At 46.2% G+C, this 15330-nt stretch overlaps 1 protein-coding gene across 1 annotated transcript in view; it reads left to right on the forward strand.

The window, feature by feature from the left end:
- Nucleotides 1-1067: 1067 nt before the first annotated feature.
- LAPTM4B (lysosomal protein transmembrane 4 beta) overlaps nucleotides 1068-15330 on the forward strand; it is a 761683-nt gene continuing 747420 nt past the window's right edge. The window contains exon 1 of the mRNA XM_069621405.1: nucleotides 1068-1430. Coding sequence (XP_069477506.1) covers nucleotides 1332-1430 — 99 coding nt within the window. The 5' untranslated portion in view covers nucleotides 1068-1331. The remainder of the gene's footprint in view (nucleotides 1431-15330) is intronic.

The following is a 15330-nucleotide window of genomic DNA, read 5'->3' on the forward strand; positions in this document are numbered from 1 at the left end:
TCACAGCAGCATATGCTCAACCCGCTGAGCTATCTTACTGGCTTAGCAAGTAGATATGTTCCTCTTAACCAATACCGTCCCTTGGTTTGTATTTTGCCACATAGAATGACATCATAGATGACACATTTTGGGGTATAAGACCTCTATGTAATCAAGTTGAGGTGTGAATGTGCATGCATCAGTCAACTGTCTGCCAGTTTGCCCTGCTTTATTAAATTGATAATACACCAGTACTTTACCATATTCTTTCAGTCTGTCCAATTACTTGGTTTGAGATCATTATTGTAATTCCATCTAGCACAAAAGACCCTTCAAGGTGCTAGAAGCCGGGGCTGGTGAAGGGGTTGTGGCCTGAAGAGCTGGCAGGTGAACTCTCCCCCCCTGCCACTAGGCCACGCCCCTGTGATGAGCCCCGGCTCGTGTTCCGTGCCGCTGAAAGCATTGTGCGCACCTTTTCTAATTTGTTTGCAACATTATAGGAAACGTCGATCCTTTCAGCGCACATGCTTATTTGTTGGGGAGAGCTGAGAAAAATCTCCTAAATTCCCCCTCCCCTGAATGTACAACCCAGTCCCTCCTAAGCCCCTCTAAATCTACCCTCTGCCCCCCACCTCGCCGCCGTGGCTGGTTGCACTGCCTGAAGGTGTTCACCCCTGCCTCCACAGGCAGATGTATGGGTTATGTGTTCGTGTATGTTGAGCGCCTATATCAGAAGCGGCTTCCTGCACCCATTGACTAATCCATAACAAAGGCTGGGAAAATATAGCATGATATAAATGCGGTGTCATTGATCAAACATGCTTTGCTTTCTGTGTATGATTCAGTGACCACACAGAACCTACAACTCTGGGACACTGCAGCTCAAATTTGAGGAATTTAGGATGGGCAGGTGTGATTTCTAATACAATGTTTAATACACCTGTGCAGGAAGTTTTGGTGAGGTGGGGGGGGGGGTGTGTGCGAAGCGGAGTAAACAGTAAATGCAGCTGCGGGTGCTGCGGCTCGTGGCGGCACGGCGCCACCTCTCCGTGAGATGCTGCAGGATCCCCTGTGACGTCATGGAAGGATCCTGGCCGGCCAGGGTGCTGGCGGCCAGGCGGCGCGCACTGGTCACGTGCTCTGCTCGCTCTCTGTCCCTGGAGGTGTGTTCACACCGCCGGCTGCTGCAGGGTCCCGAGCTGTGACAGCAGCAGCAGCAGCAGCGGGCGCGGAGCCGCCAGCAGTGAAGCATCCCGACCCCCGGAGAGGCAAGGCCAGGGTTCAGAAGAGACCAGCTCTCGACACTCCTCGAAGCCTGTAGTGCCCCCCGGAGAGGGCAGCTGGACACGGCCATGAAGATGCATTCTCCCTGGGCTCGCTTCTATTCCAACAGTTGCTGCCTTTGCTGCCATGTCCGCACCGGCACCATCATTCTGGGGGTCTGGAACCTGGTGAGTAGCCGCTGCTGCATCCTAAATCCCACCGATTGCTGACAGTTGCCGGTTGCCAACCTACTGAATAAACTCTCCACAATGTGCACGAGGCGCCCATCTTCTGCTGTAATGCCACATCTTCCTTACTAATACTCTCACCATGTTTCCCACCTTTCACACCAGGCTCCCACCGCCCACACAATGGTACCTCCTCTTACCTATTGCTCTAATGCTCAACGTTTTGCACTAATGCACAGGCGTGCTGTACTGACGACTCCGACTGTTGCACTTATGCCCCAGCCCATTACGCTGATGCTGCAGCCTGTTACATTTATGCCACGCCCATTGTACTATTGCCACAACTTGTTGTGCTTAATGCGCTGCCTGTTGCACTGCTATTCCGTTTTCTATAGTAATGCTGCCAGCTCCTGCAAGAATCTCCCACCCTGTTAAGCGTGCGCCCTATCGTCTGCTTCAGGGGCCCATTTTCCTTACTAAGGCCCATGCTCTAATGCCAGGCCTTCTGCACAACTACCCCAGCCTATAACACTAATGCCTCATCTTATTTCATTACTGCCCATCCTACATGTCTAATGACTCACCCATTGAACGTAGGTCTCAGGTTAATACTCATTCCTACGCTTATTGCACCGGTGACCCCATCAAGGTACTGAACTGCACTAGTATGCCATGTTCTGCACTGATGCACCCCTCTGCATTAATGCTGCAATCGTCTTAGATGTAGCCCAACCTTGTACATACATGGTCGGACTGGGCATACAGTTGTCTCGGGCACCAACAAAAAAGTGGCCCACAGTTTCAAATGGGAATTCATTCCTTTCGTGAAGCTGTTTGAATAGTACCCAAAGGGGGAGTTTTCTGATCAAATGAGATGCAATTTGTGCATTTTAAAGAATATTAATTCAGTAACACTGGTCAATACTATTAGCCGCATAGTGAAGTAACTCATCAAACTGGCCCACATTGGCCAAAAAAGTGCCCCGCTTTGACCCAAAAAACTGGCCCACACTAGCATTTTGCGCTTTTGGTTCGACCATGGGCCTATTGCCCTATAAAACAGTCCGAGCCTGTGTACATGTATTGCTAATCTTCTACTTTTATGCCAACAAGGTCTACCCAGTGCTGCAGATAAGATTTGGAAGTGGTAGTATTTTACTCCTGGTTTTTCAAAGTTGGTAGTAAAAATATTTTTTAGCAAGTAAAAAGGTATGTCCAGTTCCCAAAGGGAGTATTTTATAAACAAGTAAAAATATGTTTTAAATGGTCAACATAAATGTTTTTTTAATAAATTATTTATTTGCAACTAGTTACTCAGGCACATTAAAAGATACAGGTTTGCTTTATTTATTTATTGGACATTTGTATGGCGTCTATACACAAGTGTTTCCAGGCGCCACTAGACAAGAAGGCGCAGTGGGGAATAGGGGAATCGCATCAGTAGAGCAACCAAAAGCAGAACAACAAAAACGGTTATATTGGCCTTGTGACAATCCTACTGTGCAAGTGCATGAGAGGTAAGTGCATGGGGGGAGAAGTGCAGGAGTGGGTGCCCCCAAGGAAGGGAGCGGGCAAGTGCTGGGAGAGCCAAGGTGGCAAGTGCCAGGGGTAGAGGGGGCGGATGAGTGCGGTGGGCATGGCAGGACCAAGTTGGGCTAGTCTGGAAGGGCGACCAAGGGCAAGTGCTGGGAAAGGATGCTGGGGGGGACTAGTAGTGGGCAGTCTGGTCCCTGTGACTCTGAAGGGGCCAGGCCCCAGTCGCAGTGGCAGATGGAGAGATTAGCAAGGGAGGAAGAGATGGAAGGAAGAGGAGAAAAGGAAAGTCTTGAGAAGCTTCCGGAACCTAAGAAGATCTGGCTCATGTTTGAGAGGCGGGGGAAGCAGTTCCAGAGGGAGGCAGTAAGTTCAGAGGGAAGAGCCTGCAGAGGAAAGGGATCTACCTCACACTCTCTGCTGTGAGGAGCGTTTGACCCACAGAGAGTTGGCGCCAGAGGATGGAAAGAACTCTAGCAGGGAGGTATTTAGGCAGGGAATGCTGGATGTAAAGAGGTCCCAGGCCCCAGACAGCTTTATGGATGATGCAAAAGGGTTTTGAATTTGCTCCTTGCACTCACCGGGAGCCAGTGGAGGGATTTTAGGGCTGGAGAGATGCGGGCCCTGGGCTTGAGGCCAAGGATAACTCTCACAGTCCTGTTCTGGATTAATCGAAGGGGGCGAAGGGAGGAAAGAGAAAGGTTGAGGCAGAGGCTGTTGTAGTAGTCAAGCCTAGAGATGTTGAGCTTCTGGGGGAAGGTGAGGAAAGGTAGAATGCCCTTGAGGAGGTATAGCTGAAAATTGGACTTCTTGGCAAGGTCCGTGATGTGTGGAGAGAAAGAGAGAGAGGAGTAGAATATGATCCAAAGCTTTTTTGCCTCACAAGTGGGTGAGGGGAGAGGACCCAGGGAGTCTGGCCAGAGACTGAGGGGAAAAAGGGAGCAGGTGTCCCAATGAGAAGAATCTGTCTTACTGGCATTAAGGTAGAGATCATTGGCAGAGCACCAGGCCTGAATAGCAGTCAGACAGTCCAGTATGAGGCAGGAGGAGGTAGAGGAGTGCAGCTTGAAAGAGAGAGCTGTGCGTCATCTGCGTAACAATGAAAATGAGAGGGAGGAGAAAGTGGAGATCAGAGGGGCCAGGAAGATGTTAAAGAGCCAAAGAGATAGGATAGAGCTCTGGTGAACGCCATAGGCCTAGAGTGAGGTAGAGGAAACAAAAGGGCCCAATTACACTTGGGAAGGTCTGTTTGGAAGGACAGAGGTCAGCCACGCCAATGCGCTGTCCATGTTTCCTAGGGTATCATGGAGACGGTTTATGAGAATGGAGTGGTTGACAGTCAAAAGCAGAAGAGAGATCGAGGAGGATCCGAACAGAAGGAGAGTTGGAGTCCAGGTTGGAGAGTAGGACTTCATGGATGTTCAGGAGAGCAGTTTCCGTACTTCTGGCAGCCCTAAAATCAGATTGATGGTCATGGAGGCAGCCAGCCAATTCGCTGTGGAGGGTCAGTTGGGGAATGACCAGCTTCTCCATGAGTTTGCCCAAGAAAGCGGCCATAGTTAGCCACACATAAAGGGTCAGCAGATGTCGTTTTAGGAGAGGGTGCACAAGAGAGTGCTTGCAGGGTTGAGGGAAAGAGCCAGTGGCAAAGGAATGTTTGCAGAGGTCAGCCAAGGCTGTAGTGAGAGTGGCAATGTTGTCCTTGATGGTTCTGGCGGAGCAGGGGAGCACCTTTTTAGAGGAGGCTTTCATAGAGTAGACAATTCTAGAGATCTCATCTGGCGCAATGAGCAACGTCTTCCTATCAGTCAGTTATAATAGTAGTCTCTTCCTGTGGTACTATGTTTACTACTGGACCAAACCTATCCATGGAGCTGTGTGGTTGAAAGCAGGGGCACAAGGTTTTACATGTTTGTTTCCTATTTTCTGTTAGGAGTATTTGTACTCACTATTTTTATCTTTTGGGATTTTTGATTATTTTAGGGAGTAAATGTGGCCAATACACCTCTTATCTGTAGGGCTGGGTCTACTTATACTTTGGGTGTCAACATAAATTGGTTGCCAATCAAGTAAAGAATTATTTTTAAAACTCTATCACCCACAAATGCATATACGACTCGTCCCACCATACCTTGCACAAAGATTCTGAAAAGCCTATTCCACCAGACCCGTCAGAAGGGCATACACCCACAGACTGTTCCCACCCAAATATAAAAGGGTAAAGAGTGGGTGTGCAAGCTTCCCATCAGTGGCAGCTAACCAATGGGACTCCCTCCCGCCACACCTAAGAGAAGAACCCACCTGCTGGACTTTCAGGAAGGCTCTGAAAACCTGGCTATTTGCACAAGCACCTGGACCTCAACATAGCTACCGCACCCTAGCCAGCTGCACCTGATTTTCTTTCTGATTTATTTATTTCTCTGTATTTGAGTGTAACTGGTTGTAAAAACCGCTGTGATGCCTGAGGGTTGTGTGAGCTTATTAAATGTAAAATAAAAAAATACTGTACTCCATGGTTTCCCCATCTTCACTAATTCCATGTCTTCCGCAGTAATTCTCTAGACTAATGCCGCAACCTTCTGCACAAATTCCTTTCCTTCTACACTAGTACCCCACTTCTATGCTAATGCATTATTTTCTGCACCAATGCCTTCAACGTATGCAAGGGTGTTCCATTGTCTCACCAAAGCCCCAGCTTCTTGATTAACACCATGACTTCTGCATTATGAGCCAACCTTTTCTACAAAGAGGTTGCCAAAATAGCATACATTTCGCTATACGCTATATTTTACATTTTATTACTGGTGACCCAACTTTCTGCACTAATGATCCACGACCTGTATTACTGTCACAACCTTCTGTACTACTGACCCCCCTTCTGCACGAACATCCCACATTCTGCACTTGTTCCCCACCAACTGTGCTAGTGCCCCTGCCAGCAATAGTGCTTCATTTTCCACGCTGTCACTTCTTTTTCACTTTTCCATTTCTCAGGCAGTAATTCTATGCCTTCTGTAGGGATGCCCATGTTCTTCGTTAATGCCCAACCGACTGCACCCGCATTTTGCACACATAAGCCATATTCCAATTCCTCAAACGGGTACAATAACAACCCAACCTTGTGTACCGAGGTCCCAAATGTCTGAACTGGCCCGACCACTGACTGCACTGGTGCACCACCAATGTGGCTTATCTTTTGCATTAATGCCCCTGCATCTTCACTTACGCCACATCTTCTTCATTAATGACATGGATTCTCAACCTTTGTACTAGTGCCTCCACATTCTGCTCTAATAACCCACCCTCTGCACAAAAGCCCCAATAGCATGATGTAATGCTCTGCCTTCTGTACTAATGTCCCCTTCAACCCAAGTGCCCCAGAGACCACCCAAGTGTGGCACTAGCTTTGTCGAGTAGTGCCATACCATCAGTATAAGTGCTCCACCATCTGCACTAGTCCTGCCGTCTGCGCAAGTGCTTTATGGTCAGCACTGGAGCCTTGTTTATTATTAGTTTTGACTATTAGGTGGTGCTGAAAGCTCTACCTATAAAGCCAAAACTAGTGTCATTAAAATAAGAGCTTTAACATGAGAGCTTTAAATGGGAGCTTTGGATGCTGGTTTGTAATGCTTTTCAATGCAGGTTGACATATGAGGATGCATATTATGTAGTTTGGCCATGTTTCCCACCTGTGTAACAGCCACCTCCAATTGAAATCTATAGGTTTTTCCTCCCATTCCCACCAATCTCCCCCCACAACACCTCTTTTTTGCACTCTTTGGCTGATTTTTCTTTTGTGTGGTTAATTTGTCAGCCATTTTTCCTATCATTGTTATTAAGATGTTTTTTAACTTGATTGATGCTTTAAAATATATATACTGCAGCTTTCAAGCTATGTTACATATTGTACTGTATTTTGTATTTAAAATAAGGTACTGTGCTACTTACGTTTTGGTTTAAAATGGTTCTGAAAACGCCCATTTACTAATTTGTGGGGGTTGCTCTAGTGCTTTCAAATGTAAGCAGTAGCTGATTGGATGTCCAGTTTGTTAGTGATTTCACTATTATGTGATTGGCTCTCGAGTATATGCTTTTTCCCCACACGACAGCCATTTTCTTTCACCGAATCTGAGCAGGGCTGTAGTGCCACCAAGCCTTCTCCAAGGACTGTGCTGATATGTTGGGAAATATTCGTGGGCTTATGTGCCCAGGCTGCCTATTTTCATTTCCTTCCGTGGCAGTGCTTCTTTACAGCAGGAAATTCTTTGTTGGACTCCGTCCAGGCCCACCCACCTGGGCAGAATCAATGCACCCAGATGACATATTGAGGCCCTGGGCTCCAGGTGAGTTCCTGCTTTCTCAGCTATTCCCGTCTGGCCCCAGGGAGAGCGGATTGTCTGCAGGCCCCCCCCTCCCGGCTTTGCTGGCGGTCTTGCTGGTGCCACTCGGGTCTTCATCTTCACTGCTCGTCCCGCCTGGCTTCTGGCACGGGTCTTGGTCTTTGTCTTTCCCCAGGCTGCCCCACACCTACAGCGTAGCTTCAACTTCTCTCCGAGAAGGCGAGACATTTCTGTTTGAACCTGCTTCTACGTCTTTCACCTTCTGGTTTACTGTTGTTTTTCACTTGCCTTCTTCCCAGCATCATGCAATGCTCATGATTTGTGCGGCAATTCCTCTGGGGAATTGAGTATTTCATGTAATTTCTATAGTGTTGTGGGTAAACATTGTGTGTTGTCCCTCTTTGTTGTTTCTCCAGCTCTGTTTCATTGCTCAATTTCTGTTGGAAGAGGGTTTATGTGCATGTTGCTGGTATTCGCACATGTAGTGTCATGCAATGTATGTTTTATTACATGTGCTTATTAGGCGTGTACTTATGCCCAGCTAGTGCCGCATTGACCCTAGGATATACTGAGCACACCAACATAGTTTAAAATAAACGCAGAATACAGAGGCCTGTGATTACTTTGGAAAGAGGTGCATCTTAAATTGGCACCTGGAAGCGAGATGGTTCACTATAATCCTGGTGTTTTGGGGGGTGGTATTCCATAATCTAGCAGCTTTCACGGAAGAGGATCTGCCATCAGTACTTTTCATACATATTTGATGCAGAGCAGACACTTACCCCTTGAATGCTGCCACATCTGGCCAGGGTCGACTAAGGAAGACCCTGTGTCATAGAACGCTTAATGCATAATGCATAGCATGTTAAATTCTGTGCAATAAGGCTCTGGTAGCCAGTGAAACCTGCATAATGCCTAAGAGATTTAGGGCCGGATTCACAGAGCGTTTTCCTATGGGTTTGCGCCATTATGAAACATTCGGTGAATCAGGTCCATGGTCTCCAATAGACAATGTTAGAAGCAACTTAGCCACAGATTCTGCACTCTTTGCCGTTTTAGTTTTTCAGAATCTAATGCGTTGGGATACAGAGAGATAGAGATGGTGTAGGAGGAGGGGACAAAATGCTTTTAGGTGTTGTTTGGTTATTTATCCACCCATTGCCTGCCAATGGTTATGCTAACCCCTATGGTCATTCCCACCCACTTCCTAGCCCTTCCCGCTCCACACACACCCTCCTAGGATCACTTTAAGCTACCTTTCTCAAGCATTGAACTCAAACCTTGCTCTGGAAGTGCCTACGAGGGTTTTTCTTTTAAAGCAGTCTTCTGCGAGCTAATTGTTTTATTTGTGATATAAATGTACTACTTGTGTAATAAACAAGTCTTAACCAGGGCTGCCTTTAGCCACTTGATTTACAAGCAGTGCGGGTGTCCTTCACTGAAGTCCTGTTAAAGACCATCATTAGCAAAGCCAACAGTTTCAGCTTGTTTATAGCTATTAGATGGCACTGCTATAGTATGCCCAGTTACATGCACCATTTTAAAGCTGCTACCATTAATGGCCAGTTGGTAGCATTACAGCAATGCCTGGTAAATAGTAAATACCTTTTCCATATCTACACTAAAGCCAAAACTGTTGGTTTTGCCAGTGCCTGTTTATTAATGCCCCCACCTTTTGCAATTATATTCTACCTTCTTCACTAATAAGCCACATTTGCACTTATCGCTACCTTTCATGCATAGGCGTAACCGTGTATGCTGTTACGCCGATGAATCTGAATTTGAGAGGTGCCTGTTCTGGCCCACTCAACCTTTTTACCGCTCACGTCGTCCTTCACTGCTGGTATGTTAGAGACTATTAGTACTGCAGAAGGGGATTGCTCACACAATTACTGGTATCTTTTAGTTTGGACCAGTGCACTGGGTGTGCAGTCCACTCCCTCCTTATTGTGGTGTCATACTAGAAGGGTAACGTGTGTGGGGTCCAGGGCGATCGTGATCAGGGCTCGTCCATCATAGTCCATCACAGCTTCCTGCCTTGCTCCTGTAACGACTATCGTCTGGGCCGGCCGAGGGCTGTCAATCACGCAGCAAAGAGTAGGATGAGGGCCAAGCTGATCGTCAATAACCCTTTTATGTGAAATGATCTGAATCTTAATGAAAATTGCTAACGCTCGTGTTGCTGAGATGGTGATAAACCATGCAGATGCAAGGCAAATCCTCACCGTTGCATGGTGTTGATTAGTTCCATTGATTAAAAAAACAAAAAAAGTTTTTAATTGTACAAAGCTGATTGCTTTACAGGTAGAAAAGCTGTCTGTTTTTTTTTGAGCCACTGCAAATTGTATTTACATAATGAATAACAACAAACTGCATGTCTGATTCAACGTTGGCGACTTGCCTGATAATGCAAACCTATGGAGAGTTTCAATGCGTCCGTTTCCCTTGTGAATAGCAGAACATCGAGCCCCGCTTCCTCTGCTTGCGTTCTGCCACACAGAAAAACAATACTCGATGTGCCAGGATACAGAGGATCAAACGGCACGAGAGGTACAGGATGTCCACTTGGCCCGGGCATGTCGCAAAGCCAGATCTTGTGTTATCAAATTGCTGCACACAACATTATCATTATAACTCGGCACCATGACCTTCAATTACTGCAGACTGTACCAGTTCCACTCTGAGCGTTCTGTGTCCCCAGTACAGGCATACCGTGGACAATGTGAAGCATGGACAAGGGAAACAGGGGTGGGGGGGGGGCAGGGCAGAGCATGGGGAAACAAACCCAAAAGAGAACATGGTGGGGGCTGAAGTCTGTAGGAGGTGGGAACAGGTGCACATTCTGTGCTAGAGGGAAGTAGCAGTGGTACGTCAGTTCTATAGATCTCTGCTGGGGGGTCGCAGGGCGTTGGAGGGATGTTCACACGGATGTAGGCCTGTACCACTGACTCGGCATGCGGGAGGAAAGGAGGTGGCATCATGTTAAGTTGGTTGAGTGATGAGAGGGAGGGTGCAATCCATCCTACAGATAAGGGGCCCATTGGCCACTTTTACTCCCTAAAAGTAGGATAATACTCCCAAACAATAAAATGGCGACTAAAAATACTCAAAGGAAATTGGGACCAGTAGTACACATTGTACCACAGGAAGAAACCACTATAATTACTGCCGGATCAGAAGAAGTAAACATGTTTCTTTTAAATGTGCATGAATAACTAGGCGCAACAAAATAATGATTACAATCTTTTTTTCTTTTCTTTTTCCAGTTAAAACATATTTTTACTCCCTTATAAAATACTACCACTGGGAATTGGACTTGGATTTGTACTCCCTCAATCATTTTGCCCCATCTTCAAAAATAGGGAGTAAAATACTCCCACTTCCAAATCTTATCTGGACCACTGGGTGTAATTTCCAAGCACTTTTTGTGAGTGAAATGGGGTCAATTGATAACAATAAGGGCATGTCTCAACCTGGTGTAGTGATCCTCAAATTGTGGTGCTGGTCCCCCTATGAGGCCTAGAGAGTGTCTGGGGGTGTGGGGCTCTTCAAACAGGCAGTATAGCCACTGGTGTTAATAGTGCATTTGATATGTCCCTTCATTTGGGGGGCCCACCAACAATATTTTAAATCTGGGCGGGGAGGAGCAGGGCTCAGCATAAAATGTGTGGCTGCCACTTGCCGGATGCAACCAGGGAAGTGAGGAGATATGACCTCACCAGAGAGTGCATTCTGCGGAGGGGAAAGAGTAGTGATTAAGAGGGTAGCAATAGGTGCGATGTGTGGGTTCTGGTGAGGCGTGCATACCGCTCTGGGATCCAAGCTGCTGATGTCTGTCTTTATTTAGCAAAAGACCCAGAAAATGTTTAACACAAAATAGATATCTTTCAGCAGTGCCCTATGAAGATTTGTTATGTTATCTGGTCGTGTAGCGCGCAATCCTGCCGCTTGCATGGTCTCTTGGTGCCCTGGTGGATCTGCAGTGGAAGGAGGGTTGGGGGCAAGGGAGCGGGGGTTGTTGGTGGCATTGAGAAGGAAAAGAGCAAGAGTTTTGATGTGCTGTTGGCAGCTTCCGTTCGGAGAAACCGGTCCCTGAGCATTGGTGCATTTTTGGTTGGTAGACGTCATGTGGTGTTGAAGTATGATTGTTAATGGGCGCTTTGTGTGTACATGTTTTTGGTTTCAAGTCGGGTGTTGTGGAGTGTGTGTAGTTTGTGGTGCAGTAGAGGTATGGTTGTTTTTGTGTAGAGTTTGTGGGTGAGTATGCAGAATGGTGAGCTCTTAGTACGATTAGTTGACATTTGCATCAAATTCGGCTAGGCTCAGTACCCTGGTCACATTCAGGGTGGGCCAACTTCGTCCACGTCGGGCTCGCCTTTTGGATTCGGGAGGTCTCTTTCTGTGTATTTTACTAGTCATGCGGTGGGTGAATTGTGTCACTCGGATGTTTCCTTCTGAATGGGTGTTAAATAGCCAGTTTTATAACAGCTTCCTGAAAATGGGGTCGTCCTCTGTTATATGTATTTTCTTTGGGAGGGAGTTCCAGAGTTTTATGGCTATGTAGGGGAATGGTGATCCTCCACATTTTTGTTTTGAGTATTGTATTGGTTCGAGGCGGATGTCGTTGCTGGATCTAAGCGTTTGTGCAGGTTTGTGGATGATGATTTTCTCCTGTATAAATTCTGCACCTTAGCCGTGTATTGCTCTGTGTCTTATGCCGAGTGTTTTGAAGGTGAAGCGCTTTTTGAATGGCAGCCAGTGTAGTGTCCTCAACGCTGGTGTGGTCTTTTCAGGTGAGTTTAAGGAGAAGTATTGCAGCCGTGTTCTGTATTCATTGTAGTTTTCTTAACAGGTATTATGATATTCCATGGTAGATGCGGTTGGTGTAATCTATTCTTGACATGATGAGAGAGATGACGGCTAGTGTTCTGTGTGTGAATAAGAAGGGGAGTATCTTTATGATAGAGTGCAGATGGAAGAAGCATTTCTTTCACTATCTCATTGACTAGTGGCTCAAGTGTTCGCTCATTGTCCATTAGGATACCAAGATTTTTGACCATTTGGGATGGCTCTGGTGGGTTTCCCAATTTTCTGGTGCATTATTCCTGAAACGTGGTGTAAAATGCAGTTTCGACTGGGGTCGGGCGGGGGGTGGGTTGGTGGGGCAGAGGGAGAGGTGGGAGTTCGGGTTCGGGCATGTGGACATTTTGACCCATAATCAAAAAGAAATGTGCCGTGAGTGACAGCCCAAATATCAGACAAGCATGTGATTAGTGCCTAAAAACAATTGAAACACGTACTACTATTGCAACCCGAACTGTTGGAATTTCTATTTATCCAGCCGTTTGGCCTAGGAATTGTGGCATGCATGGGTCGTGACCAATGGTTAAAGCGCTCAGGGATGGCAACAATGTTTGTTGACGTTAGTAATTGAATCACTGAGAAAGTGACTTGTGTGGCTCGTTACATTGGATATGTGTGACTAATGCATTATTTTAACATTGTTCCGGAGCCTGATCACAGTGCCTTGAGACGATTCACTGTAAAATGCACTATTTCCCACACAGTAAACCAGTGCTTTAATAATAAAAAAACAAGTAGATGTAACCAGATGTGAGTGCAGTGTGTGCAGGGCCATCTTGACAGTTTTCGGGGCCCAAGGCACAGACAGCCTTTGTGGCCCTCTCCTGAAACCCATGTCCCTTGGCCCCCCTCACCCACCAGCCATGCCCCCTCTCCCTGAAAAGCCCCCACGCCAAACTGCAAAATCAAGGGATTACATTTTTTTAAATGCCTCGAGTCCAATTTGACAGATACCCGTCTAGGTTTCAAATTGATTATTTATTTGTTAATAAAATATAAACATTACACACCTCTGTGCCCTGCTTCCCCCAGACGTTGCTCTATATTAAAGATATTTTCAAGTTTCTTTTTTCGAATAATATATTAATTTTGAAGAAAAATAAAGGAAAATTATTTTTAAGCAAGCATTCATTTAATAAATTGTTAAACTAACAAGTTCAACCTGTACATTTTCTCTGTATGAATGTGTCCAAAGTACAATCACTTGGAAAAACATTACATAACTAGGTAGCACAGGAATGAAAAAACATGTAACAAACATCAAAATTCACTTACTACCTACTGTAATACTAGTTTCAGCTTACTGTAATACTAGTTTCAGCTTACTGTAATACTAGTTTCAGCTTACATCTACTAGCAGCATCCCAGCCAGGGGCGCAACTAGACTAACATTTCAGGGGGAGATAACCCTTTTAAATGTTGGGAGAGGAGAAAACTTCAGAGGCTTTGGTGGAGGGCCATTCTTGCCTCTGAGGGGGCATCTAACTTCTTTAGACATTCTAAATAGACTTTTGATGCATCTTCAGTGTTACAAGCAGTTAACTCTCTCCACGTCCAACACTACACACTTAAGGACTGCTTCAAGAAGGAGCTGCGTCCCCCACACCCTCCTAATCACTCCTCTGACATACAAGTACTAACACCCCTCCCAATGTCAATTGCATACGAATTCAGCTGCTAACAATGAAATACTTACATTAGTAATTCCTTGGCCTTTGATGACCGTGGAGCCGCAGGTAGGCACCGTTTATACTCTGTGTCCTGTCCTTTCCTTCTACAACTCTGAAAGTCAGCCAGGTCAAGTAACCATAAACCAAAATTTCAGGGGGTGCAAGGATGCTAAAGCCCAACCTCAACCTGCCCAATGGCTGTTGCGCCACTGATCCCAGCAGTCTCGCAAAGGAGCATGTCTCTCCTCTGACAGTCACTGGTGATCCGTCGGGAGTGATTGCCCCGTATTAGGTGTGACTGAGTGAGAGTGAGTAGCTCTTCTGACCTGTTTTAGTCTACTGCTCATGCCTGGTGTGAATAATGTAAAGTTGTCTGTTTTCATTTGTGAAATAAAAGCCCACGAGTAGCTGAGTTACACGTGACATGGATTAATGTGGAATCTCTGGCAATGTTGCATAGGGACTCCCCAAATCCATGTTTCTCCCGGCGCCTCCCTTGAATCGTAGTGCTGCGTGCTCAGCACATCCCTAATTCATATTTGTATTTTGTATTTTTATTTATCTATAAAGCGCACCAGGCCCGAGGGCATCCGGGCGCATCACTTAAGTTACAACAAAGTATAAGCATAAACACAGGCTTTTACAGAATTATACAAATATACAAATTGTCAGGACTGTAAATTACATATTTACACAAGAGTGAGCCGTAGGCAAGAGCATGAGAGGTCGCTAGCGCGCGGTCTGAAACAAGGGAAAGTCTTGGGCAGACAGCCATGTTTTGGCCTTGCTCTTGAATACCAGGAAGGAGGGTTCCGCTCTAAGTGGGTTGGTGAGCGAGTTCAAAAGATTTGCCGCCATGACTGGGAAGCTGGTCCCGCCCGATCTCTGAAGGATTAAGCGGGGTATGGAAAGGCAGTTGGTCTTGGCACTTCTGAGGGGTCTGTTGGTCATGTGGATGGAGAATCTATTGGCCAGATAGCTGGGCGCTTGGTTGGCGAGGCATTTATGGGTTAAAGCGAGTACTTTTAGAGAGATTCTTTGTGTTACAGAGAGCCATCGGATGTTCCGTCTGGTGTCAGAAATATGTTGGTTCCTAGGGATGTTTAGTGCAGCTCTAGTGGCATTGTTTTGTATGATCTGAAACTTATTGATGTTGCAAAGGTTGGTGCCAAGATAGAGGACATTGCAATAGTCAATTTTGGACATAACCAATGTCCTGGCTAGTGTGGTACAGTTGGCTGGTGATAGAAATGGGCGGCATGCTGTAATGAGCTTACATGTGTATGCTGCAGTGGAGGAAACTACGTTAGTCTGGCAAGAGAGAGGGTGGAGTCAATGTAGCTGCCTAACGGTTTAGTGTCCTTTGTGACCTTAATGATATTACCATCACTGATGAAAGATTTAAATGAAGGGTCTAGTTTGCTGAGTCTATGGTGAGAGCCTAGGATGAGAAGCTCAGTCTTTTCATCATTCAGACAAAGTTTGTGTTGTGCC

Source organism: Ambystoma mexicanum, chromosome 5q (genome assembly GCF_040938575.1).
Source record: "Ambystoma mexicanum isolate Mex_15411 chromosome 5q, UKY_AmexF1_1, whole genome shotgun sequence".
In the NCBI taxonomy this organism is placed as follows: Eukaryota; Metazoa; Chordata; class Amphibia; order Caudata; family Ambystomatidae; genus Ambystoma; species Ambystoma mexicanum.